The 11,978-nt window shown below is 44.2% G+C and overlaps 1 protein-coding gene across 3 annotated transcripts in view; it reads right to left on the bottom strand.

Moving 5' to 3' along the window:
* Nucleotides 1-511: 511 nt before the first annotated feature.
* Nucleotides 512-11,978, bottom strand: part of GALNT8 (polypeptide N-acetylgalactosaminyltransferase 8) — a 69,518-nt gene continuing 58,051 nt past the window's right edge. For 2 of the 3 annotated variants that reach the window (XM_077953314.1, XM_015150879.3), the window contains exons 10-11: nt 11,047-11,214; nt 512-4,173 (exon numbers count right to left, since the gene is read on the bottom strand). In XM_077953314.1, coding sequence (XP_077809440.1) covers nt 4,021-4,173; nt 11,047-11,214 — 321 coding nt within the window. In that variant the 3' untranslated portion in view covers nt 512-4,020. The remainder of the gene's footprint in view (nt 4,174-11,046; nt 11,215-11,978) is intronic. The other variant, XM_077953315.1, reaches the window with a different exon arrangement.

Raw genomic sequence — 11,978 nt, 5'->3', positions numbered from 1 at the left:
AGAGAGAGGGGTCAATAAATAATTAACTTGGTTTCCAAGGGAACAGTTTCCTGAGTGGACTGAAGACAGTCACTGAGACAACCTTCACATGTCCTGGCCAATGAAGGCTAGACGTAGACAGTGACCAGATAAGCAAAATTCCACGTAGATATTAGGACAAGGAATGCATAGGTGGTTTTAGGGCCAAGGAAGCAAATCAATACGTTCTTTGTCATAACTAACAGGCTACCCTGGAGAACGGAGCTGCTGGGGCAAGCTCAGGACCCCTGGGAAACTGGGGAGCCTAAGCAGCTTTCTGCATCCTCACTGTAAGTGTGAGAGAATCACAGATTTCCCTCAAAGAATAAAGTACACCAAACTTGAATTAAGCTGCTATTGCTTATCATTGCAGTTAAAAGGGAAGAGGTTTTTAGTGTCTATCTAGCTAGGCGTTCTTTGAGTTTATTTTTTGTTTTTATTTTTAAACAATTCCAGATGTACAGAAAAGTTGCAAACATGGTACAAAGAATTCTTGTAAACAAACCCTTTATTGTTCATCCAGATTCACTTTTCCACACTTGCTTGATCATTCCTACTTCTGCCTATCTCTCTCTCTCTCTCTCTCTCTCCATCCATCCACTGCTCCATTGAATCTGTCTACTGCTCTATCCATCCATCCACCCATCCATCATCTATCTGTATAAAATCTCAGAGATAATGTCCCTTCCCCTCAACTCCATCCAGTGATCATTTTGTAAAATAAAGAACATTCTCTTATACAGCCACAGTACAATGATCAAAATCAGGATACAATGCTATGATCTAATCAACAAACCTTATTCAACTTCCACCTATTGTCTACTGCTGTCCTTTACAATCAAAGGGGGGAAAAGCCCTCAGGTCCAGGATCTAATCCAGGATCACACATTACATTTAGTTATCTCGTTAGTCTCCTTGAATCTGGAACACTTCCTCAGTCTCTCTTTGTCTTCCATGAGTTGACATTTTTGAAGCATACAGACCATTTCTTTTGAAGAAGGTCCCTCAATTTGCGTTTGATTGATGTTTCCTCAAGATTATAGGTTCAGGTTCTGTCTTTTGGCAGGAAAACCATAGAAGTGATATTGTGTTCTTCTTGCATTATATCAGGAGGCCCATGACATCTGTTTGTCTGACAACTGGTGATGTTAACGCCAATCACTCTGTTAAAATTACCGTTATTTATTTTAATACTCAAATTGTCCCATATCTGGCCAGTGGAAGCCCCCTTCAACCTGACCATTGTGGTTTGTGACATGTCCCCATAACTTTTTGAGCAGTTTATAACTTTCTAAAATAGAAAGATATTCCAGCCTCAGTCCTAAAATTAGCTATTTCTCCAAAGGCTTGTAATTCCTTTTACTAGAAAATATTGAGAAACAAGATCTGCATGGTGCATGCTAGATGCGGGCAATGTGTGTGTGCACGAGTGTGTATATGTTCATTTACAATATGGAAATACAGTTAGGTTCAGTTAATTTTGTTTATACTCCATTTTGGGTTTCTATCTTTATTGATTTTATATATTTATATTTTAAGCATTTGAAATATAATGTGGATCTAGAAGTCAAAACTATAGAAAATATATAGTTAGATAAATGTCACTCTCCCCACATCCCTTCTATCCCGTTCCTATTCCCAGTTTTTTCTGCCCTATTTCCAGCCACCACCACCCACTGTAACCAATCTCATTATTTTCTTATTTATTCTTCTTATGTTTTACTTTGCAGAAGTGAACAGATACAGGTATATTTTTCCCTTATTTCTTACCTAAAAAGTACATAGTATAGATACAGTTTTTCTTTTTCCACTTAACAAAAGATACCGGAAATCACCCCGTATCGGTTCAGACAAGGAGTCTTTGTTCTTTATCACAGCTGCATAGTACTCCATTACATGGAGGTATTCAATTATTCTCTGATGTTCAGCCACATCGTTTTTTGTTTTCTTTTTTTCAACATTTCTCAGTTACAATGAATACTGCAAAGAGTTACTTTGTGCATAAGTATTTTCTTATTTTTGGAGGTAAATCTCTAAAGGTGGAATTATTGGCACAAATCGAAAACGTACACACAGTATCTTTAGATATTGCTAAATATCCCCAGTTTGCATTATGTATAAGATTGCCTGTTTCCCACAGCCCTTCCAAAAGAATGTGCTGTCCTACTTTTTAATTTTTACCAATTTAAGTGAAAAGTATCTCAATACTGTTTTAATTTGCATTTCTCTGACTATGAATGAGGTTAAACATCTTTTCACATGTTTAAGGACATTGTGTCTTTTATCCAACTTTCTATTGGGTACATGCTTTTTCAAAACTTTGCTGTGAATTGCGTTTTCCTTTCAATTTGCCAGGCAGAAGCTAGAAGTTATACATTTGCTTAACATTCATCTTGTCCCTTGATTTTTTCATAATAAAATTGTGTCTGCAGTAGTTTTACTTCTTGATATGGCAGTGTTCTTAGTGAAATTTTAATCAAGCTGCCTATAACCTGTACACTTTTAAATGTTCATTTTTATGTTTTTTTTTTTTTTTCTGTCACCCAGGCTGGAGTGCAGTGGTGCAATCTCAGCTCACTGCAAGCTCCGCCTCCCTGGTTCACGCCATTCTCCTGCCTCAGCCTCCCGAGTAGCTGGGGCTACAAGCACCCAACACCACGCCTCGCTACTTTTTTGTATTTTTAGTAGAGACAGGGTTTCACCGTGTTAGCCAGGATGATCTCGATCTCCTGACCTCCTGATCCGCCCGTCTCAGCCTCCCAAAGTGCTGGGATTACAGGCATGAGCCACCGCGCCCGGCCCATTTTTATAAGTTTTAATTGATTAAATTCTGTACCAAATTATCACCGTCTTGCATGCCTCATGCCTTAAGAAAACCTAATGATTCCCCAGCTCATTTCCAGGCAGCCCTGACACGGGACTAAGAGAAAAAAGTGGCCCTCTGACGAAGGGGTTCTGGGAGCACATGCTTGAAGGGTAATCCCACAACACAACACACACGCAGGGCCATCCTACCTCCTCTCCCACCATGGCGCCTGGTCCCACCAGCCTCCAAGACCTTGCCAAAAATTGGCAGGCTGAGATGTATCTTCCCAACTCACCAACCAGCAGAAAACATTTATCCAGTAGACAGCCATAGAATCCCTGGTTTTAAGATTTGCCTGCAGTCTCTTCTTTGTCCCCAAAAAGCAGCGTCCCTCTGATTTAAGCCTCATCTTCTCCATAATTTGCAAGAGTAGGAGGAGGGAATCGGTAATTCAGTCATTAAATGTTATGACCTACTAAGAGAAAGGCTCCGATGGCCCTGGATTTTCTTACCCTTTTCAACACACTGTCCCCCGGACAGCGGTGATGAGTTCAGGTGCCTTCTCTCCTCCCTTCAGCCTCCAGAATCTCTTTGGTGTGGGAGAGATTAATAATCCAAATAAAACTGCCATGGGAGGAGGAATGGAGGAATTTTTAAAAGTCACTTGTCTACTTTCTGCATCTCTCAGGTCAGCCCAGGCAGGAGGGAGAATTAGTGCCACCGGGAGAGCTGTCACACTGCTGGCCTGAGAAGGGCCCAGCCTCTCACGTGGAATGGCCCCCGGCAGCCTGGGAGTCCCCAGGCAGATGCGCTGGGGAGGAGGTGTGGGGCAGATGGCGACAGTAGCTGTCGGGAAGGAAGGCTAAACATCGTGGGCCGAAGTCAAAGATAAACTTCCATCCTCCTCCTTCTCTCCCCACATAACAGCCAAAAGATGCTGGTTATTTCAAGGAGTTTCTAAGAATGGCATTTGATATATATCACGACCTTCCCAGGGAAGCTGGGGATGAGGCATCAGAGTTTCCTCTCCGCTCTGCAACAGAGACACCCCAGCACATGCACGGGCCCCACCTGAAGTCGCCATAAACACACATACACATGCTTTCCTTCTCATTGAGAAAGGAGCTGGCAGTATTGGGAGTAGAAGTCGTTCCACTTGCAAGAATGGATGACCCAGATCCAGCGTCGTCTGGCGATCACTGGCTGTTGGTCTGACCCCAGTCTCCGACGGTGTGCTGGATTTCCCACGCTTGCGTGGTACAGGTCTGGAGCACAAGCACGTGTTTACCCAAAAGATCCTTCTTCATCTCCAGACACCGCTTGGTATCCCTGTTTCTGACGGCTCCTCCCTGGAGGGGAAGAGAGACAGAGCCAAGGTGCTGAAATGCCTCGGTAATTCATCATCTCATCTGGCCCTGCTCTCCCTGCTGCGCTCAGCCACATTCTTGAAGGACCTCTCAGTCCTCCACAAGTCATCCAGGGGAGAAAAGGAAGCAGGATGTAGGATGAGACCACCCAGTGCTTCCTCTACCAGCCCCATGGCAAAGTGACCAACCAGGCGGCGTTGCTCTGGCTTCCTGTGATGCCCTCAGCCTCTTCTGAGATGGAAGCGTTGGGTCAGTACTGACTACCACGGAATGAAGGCATCTGTGAGAATGGCGGGCCTTCTCAGCCTGGCCCTCCTTTCCACGTCCTCACCCCTGACCCCATGAGACCCATCAGGGTCACCTTCACCTTGTGCTTCTCTCCCTCTTCAGGGAAACTGTGTCGTGGGCCTGGAGCAGGAGCTACATTCAGGAACCTCAGCCTCTGAGGCAGCCTCCTGCCTCTCCTGTTGCGGGGGCTTCGCCAAGGTTTATGACTGGGAACGTGATAGGCATCAGTGCTACAATGGTAGGGTTGAATCCTTGCTCTACCATATACGAACCGTGTGGGCTTGGGCAAATTACCTGCTCTCTCCAAGTCTCAATGTCAATCTCATCTATAAAATGGGTTCAGAGTTAATACTAAGGTTAAAATTAGGGTTCATATTGATGGACCATCTTGGGCCTGACACATGAAACATGCAACAAATCTTAGTTCATCTCTGCCACTCCCCATTCTCAAAGGAGAAGAGAAAGGAAGGGCCATCCTTCTCTTTGATCCTGTGTGATTCCCACAACCTCCCTGAGCTTCTTCCCCCTCATCTTCATATCTCAGCAACTGACAATCCTGCCATCTGTCCAAACTACCATCTCTCCTGGTCCTGCCCTCTGCTCCCGGCCCTCTCTCTCCCACGTCCCTCTCTACCCCTTTGCAGGACTCACATGATCTATATTAGTGCCTGGGTCAGGCTGTTTCCTCTTCATGCCCTGCACTCTGGTATCATCCTTAGGGTGCATAACATTCATTCTGATGGCTGGTGAGAAACCCTGACCTCACTGTCCCCCTTCAGACAAACTGCCACCAAGTTCTTGAACACCAAGCGGGACTGACTGCAGCTCTAACATCTCCAGATTTCTGCTTCCTCTCTCACAATCACCTCCCTGCTTCTCATCTCTTGCCATCAGAAACTGCCTCCTACGGCCCTTGCTCCCCCAAATTTGCCTGTCCCTGGATTCCCCGAAGCCCCAGCCACCCCTTTCCTCCTCTGGGCAGCCATCCAACATTGCCATTCAGGGCAACTCTTCAGATTCTGGAACTTCTCCTCCACCACCGCCACCGGTCCTCTCTCTTTGCTTCCAGACCACAGAGCCCTTGTGGACAGGGTCTGCCAACTGAGCAGGCCTGGCTCATAAACCTGCCCACGTGGCCCCAGAGCTGGGCTTGCTCCCCAGGGTTCCTCTTCCAGGCCTCTTCAGCATGCTCTGTCTGTCAGCCCCCACCTGGCACTTATTTTAACTAAATGTCAAGAGCACCACACTTCCATTCAATCCTCCCGTCCCCTGCAAGCCCTCAGCGATCCTGAGGACATGGCCTCACAGATGATCTCAAAGGAGCGGCCCCACGCCCACCTCACCGGCCAGCAGTCCCCTCTGCTCCCTGAGCCCCGGCCATCCTCGATGCTAGAGAAACACTCTTCCTAACATCCATCTTTTATTTCTCCCTCTTTGCAGATTCCTTTTCTACTGCCTTTAAACAAGTCCAAATGTCACAATATTTGAAGGACAAAATAAACCCAGACCTCAACTCTACTAACCCTTTCAACAAACATTCAGGTTTTCTCTCCCTTTCAGAATCAAATTCCCAAGCAACGAGGCAATAGCACACATTCGTTAAGATTCCGTGTTTGAATGCTGGGCATTTACTACACTGTGTAGCCCTCAGCAAATAATTGGACTCCTCAGTGCCCTGGTTAGTTCATGGGTGAGATGGAGTTAGTGATCATACTTCTCTTATGAAACCTATGTTTCATAAGAACTAAATGAGACAATGTTTAACCTCACACAGGGGCATGTATGTGCTCAGTAGGTCTTGGTTATTCTAATTTAGTGTGACCTTTTAGACAAAGTCAGTGGTCTATTTTCTATTTCCACTCGACTTCCACGTGACATGAGCTTTGACAGTGTTCCACACATCCTCTAGTTGCTTTCAAATTGTGTTCATCTGGATCTTACACATTTTTGTTTTGGGTTGGTTGGTTTGTTTTGTTTTTGCTTTTTTTTTTTTTTTCTTTTGAGACACAGTCTCGCTCTGTTTCCCAGGACAGAGTGCAGTGGCATGATCTCAGCTCATTGCAACCTCTGCCTCCCAGGTTCACCTAATTCTCTTGCCTCAGCCTCCTGAGTAGCTGGGATTATAGCCGCCCGCCACCACGCCCAGCTAATTTTTGTATTTTTAGTAAAGATGGAGTTTCACCATGTTGGCCAGGCTGGTCTTGAACTTCTGGCCTCAAGTGATCTGTCCGCCTTGGCCTCCCAAAGTGCTGGGATTATAGGCATGAGCCACCGCGCCTGGCCGTTTTGGTCTTTGTTTTGGGGTGCTGCCTGTCAGAGTTTTTAAAGGATTTTTGTTTTTGTTTCTTTTTCACTTTTACAAAAGTAAGAGATGCTTCTTTTTTAACTTGAAAATATACTTTAAAAATATATAAAATACTTTAAAATAAATGGCCAGGGCTCTGGGCACATGGGCTACTGGCAGGTGAGGCGGGCATGGAGCAACTTTGAGATCATCCGTGAGGTCATGTCCTCAGGATCGCTGGCAGCTTTCAGGGGAGGGGATGATTGACTAGAAGTGCATTTATTAAAAATATGTTTTAAAATATTTTATATATAAAGTATATAAAAGCACTCATAACAAGATAACATTGTATATGTGGTCTTTACATCTTGCTTCTTTATATAAATTTAACATTCTACATACATCTTTTCCAATTTTATTAACTTTTTGGAATAGATTTCTTCAGAATATCATTTGAATGGTTATATAATATTCAGTTCAAAGCATTCCCTACTGTTGGACATTTAATTTTTCCTTGTGTTTCACTGTGATAAGTATTAAGATATTTTCTACAGTAATCCTGGCCTACGTTCTATACTATTTTTTGAGTAAAGATATTGTCCTAAAAAAGAATCAGTGCCTTAAAAAGAGTTATAGTTAGTTTGGGTTCTGAGGAGCGTCTGGTTTTCCTACACGTGGGCAAGTTGCTTCTGGAGCTGTGCCAGTCTCCACGCTCACCAGCGGTGTGTGGGAGCACTCCTTCCCCACTTCATCTTTCCCCACACTTCCCACCCCTCACCATGAGCGCTCTTCTCCTCCTCACTACTCCTCACTACTCCTCACAGAGACCCTCTTTGTATTGTGAGCTGTTGCTTCACCCTGAAGATGGATGACCTTCCCCAAACGCCCCCTTACTTCAGTGGCATCACTATCTCAATGCAGTGCTCCTCAAGTTAAAGTCCATGTGTCTGACTAGGCCTTCTCTTCTTCAACTGGCTCCCCGCCCCATCACTGGATCTCTTGTGTCACAGGGGTCATAGCCTCCTCTGGTACACCCAAAACACAGAATCATGAAATCAAAGAAAACAAAGGGATGATCTAGTCTCATCTCCCTCTCAATTTTGGAAAATTTCTTTGGTAACTTTTTAGTAAATTAATTTGTAAGCTGTGTCTACAAAGAAAAGTGAGAACCAGAAGAGCCCAACATTCAATCAAGTATCATTTTTCATATCCAAAAGAACTGTAGACCTAAGAGGTAAGATGGATGGAAAAGGATTAGATGGAGTGAATCCACTCAAGACTAACTTAATATTAGGTAACACACCAGAAATTACATGATCACCTCCCTTTTCAGCTTTTGTAGTTCTTGACATAGTGGCCATAGAAACGGACCCAGCCTGTATGTTAGAATGGTTGGCAGAATTTCCCTGGATGTCCTGCCTTCCAGATCTCACAGCCAACCGAAACCTCTTTTCTGACAGTAGCCTCAGTCAGCTGAGAAGGCGATCATCCAAACTTTTCTTGGCAAGGCGACCTTCAAAATGTTTGGAATGCATAATTATTTATTTAGTAACAGTAGGCTGTTATCATGAAAAGAAAAAACAGAAAAAAGGATATGGAAAAATGAGAATAAAATTTTATCTAAAAATATTATTTCTTTAGAATACATTGTATCTTTAATTCATAGGAGATTTAGGATAAAGTGTAGCTATTAAGGGAATCAAATACATAGCACTTGCCAAAGATTCTGTGTATATTTACTATTTTTAAGTACTTGTATCTAAGAAAATGGGCATCTCACAGATTAATCTTGTGATAGCAATTTTAAAATGTGTATTTGAGTAATTAAATTGGTGACTTGATGGTGAAATTTTACTGACTTTATAAACACTTCTGAAACATTTAAGAGAACTTAAGAATTGAAAAATTTAAAGTCAGGTCAATGAAGTTCTTAAGAAAGGTAATTTAACGTATTAAATTTGTAAATACAGCTCATAATGTTTAATGGAATTTAATTTATTAAATTTTTAAAAAATCTTCTTTAAAGGGGATTGTCAAAACTTGTTAGCCTTACGGATAAAATAATAAGATTTGTAACCTGAACTTAAAAGCTTAAAGAAAAACCATGATTCTTCGAATACTCCTTTGCACCAAGTACCATGCTAAATGCTTTACACACACTATCTCATTAAATGTTTTAATTTATAACTTGAACACAGTGAATATTAATTTTTTAAAACCAAGTAAACTTGTAGTAGTTTTCTTCACACGAACAAAAAAGATATGACTGAGGACATCAAAAACTCATATTTAGTACCCTACGCTTGCCAGATGCTCAGACATGCTGTGCGTGGTGACTGCCATTGATGGAGAACTCACCACCGTGCTCAGCAGCCTATTCTTCTGTAGGAAACCTGAAGCTGTGAGGCCTTTAGTAAGTCCTGCCCTTGCTCCTACATTAAGTCAAAATCTGCCTCCTTAATCTTTACCTATTGGTCTCAGTTCTGCCCTCCTGCGACATTAAACAAATCTACTCCCTCTTCCTCACAAAGACAGCGCCGCCTTTTCTCTATCCATAAGCCTAACAAGCCTTTCAAGCTCATATCTCCTGGCCTGCCAATCTTCCATTTGCTCTGCAACCATTTGTCGAGTGCCTGCCATGTTCTAGGGGTTGTGCCAGACGCTAGAGAAAAAACAGCAAACCCCAGGCCCTGCCCTCCAGCTCACAGCCCAATGAAAAGAAGCAAGTGAGCAGACAATTGCAAGAGACGGTGAGACTAGGGCTACAAAAGTGCCCCTGAGAGCACCAAGAGGAACCACTCAACTGACTCCTCTGGGCTCACGGAAGGCTTCCAAGGAGGTGACGTGTAAGACCAGGGGAACACTTTGTAGTTGGTCTGGAGACGAAGTGGGAGGAGAGGGAATAATACCTGCAGAAAGGCTTAAGACAAGAGGGAACCTGGATTTTCATTGAATTACATGTAGTTCCATAGAACTGGAGCGTAAAGTGAGACGCCAGAGACTGAGAAGACATTACCCTCCTCCTCCTAATCGATATTGTCTAGTTCGATTAATCTAGGATGATTAATCGAAGCTTAATCTAGGACGCAAAAAACCTCTGAAACTGTAAGCAAATCTTGCACATTGGTTCATATGTATGTTTTCCTGGAGAGAGAGAGTCCATAGCTATCAGCGAATTCTCAAAGGCGTCATAAACTTTGAAAAGTTAGAAACTGTTGAACTAGACTGTCCGCGTGGCACCTGAACCAAGCATAGTACCGCATTCAGAGACACAGTCACAGACAGAGCAGTAGCTCCCTCCAGGAGGCACTGCCCCTTCCTAACGAATTGGCCCAAGAGTGCAGAAGCTTTTGGAGCAACCCCATCCACTGTACATTCCCCATAGACTGTTGTCAGCCAAGACCCTCGAGTCATCGTCACGTGAATTCTGCCAGATTCCCTCCACCCTGTCCTTGGTCATTTGATGTTGAAGTTAAAGGCAGGGCTTCTACATTAGCCCCCGTCAGATTTCAGCCTAGTGTTCCACACCCTCTGATAATCATTAATAATACATGGATCACAATGGCTAATGCGTATTGAACACTCTTCTGCTCCAGGCACCACGCTAAATGCTTTGCACACGCTATCTCATTTAATCCTCCCAAAAGTCACATACAGAAGATATTATCATCTCCATCATTTTATAATGAGGAAACTGAGCTTCAGAGAGGGTAAGGAACTTGCTGTACTGAGCTAGGACTTGTGCCCAAACTCTCAACTGTTCAGCTACAACAGACTCCAATATTTCCTCTCCTTAACCAACCCTGCCTTAGTCAAGAGACTCAGTGTTTCACACCCAGTTTGCTGTTCCCAATCTTTTCCCTACACGGGGCCACAAGAAGTAATTCTCGTAAAACAATATCAAATCAAATCTGAACCTTTCATATACCTGTCCTTTAAAAAAACATGTAACTCACCCGGCGCAGGAGCTCACACCTGTAATCCCAGCGCTTTGGGAGGCTGAGGTGGGTGGATCATCAGGTCAGGAATTCAAGACCAGCCTGGCCAACATGATGAAACCCTGTCTCTACCAAAAATACAAAAATTAACTGGGCATGATGGCGCGTGCTTGTAATCCCAGCTACTCGGGAGGCTGAGGCTGGAGAATTGCTTGAACCAGGACCTGGGAGGCGGAGGTTGCAGTGAGCTGAGACTGTGCCACTGCACTCTAGCCTGGGCTACAGAGCCACACTCAGTCTCAAAAGAAAAACAAAACAAAACAAAACAAAAAACACATAACTCACCAGTTTAAAATCCCAATATATATGCAGTCCATTCCTAGCTGCCTCAGAGCATCGTTCTAAGGTGGGCTTCTCTGCGTTGCCGGGGTCTGCCAGGCAGCAATCTCTAGCACTGGCCTCTGCAATCAGTTGTCCCACATAGAGCTCCCCGGTTAGGTGATAGTAGACATTCTGGAAAAAAAAAAAAAAGCAGAGGACTCACCATAGGCATCGTCAGCCAGCAGGACGCCCTAGCCGGAGGGAGAGCTGGAAGTCTGATCTCAGACACCCAGTCACACCGGGAGCACTGAACCTTCCTGGACAACATGAAGCCACCTCTGCTTCCTTCTCCTTAGTCTCCCCTTGAATCCAGGGAGAAGGCCAGGCCTAGGAGGGTTCCAACAGAATCAGAGCTTACATGGATGAAGAAGCTTGTCTTTGAAGGAAAAACAAAACTGAACTCCAGAATCTGTCACTGTAGGCCTCAGCTATGCGTTTGTTGTCAGAAAACCTTTTAAATTCCTGATTTGACACTGTCTTGCTCAGTGAGCTTGGAGAAGTAGGTTATTAATGTGTCTCCATTTTTTCATCTAAGTGGAAATGATATCTATTGTGCATGCCTCAAAAGGCAGCTATGAGGGCAGCATGCAAAGTTTCAGAGGACAGACGTGAATATTGTCTCTTAAAAAAAAAGTTCCGGCTCAACGCAGTGGCTCACACCTGTAATCCCAGCACTTTGGCAGGCAGAGGCGGGCGGATCACGAGGTCAGGAGATCGAGACCATCCTGGCTAACCCGGTGAAACCCCGTCTCTACTAAAAATACAAAAAACTAGCCGGGCGCGGTGGTGGGCGCCTGTAGTCCCAGCTACTCGGGAGGCTGAGGCAGGAGAATGGCGTAAACCCGGGAGGCAGAGCATGCAGTGAGCCGAGATCGCGCCACTGCTCTCCAGCCTGG

The sequence above is a fragment of the Macaca mulatta genome, chromosome 11 (assembly GCF_049350105.2).
Source record: "Macaca mulatta isolate MMU2019108-1 chromosome 11, T2T-MMU8v2.0, whole genome shotgun sequence".
Lineage (NCBI taxonomy): Eukaryota > Metazoa > Chordata > Mammalia > Primates > Cercopithecidae > Macaca > Macaca mulatta.
Note: the sequence above shows the minus strand (reverse complement) of the source record. Positions and strands in the feature narration are given on the sequence as shown.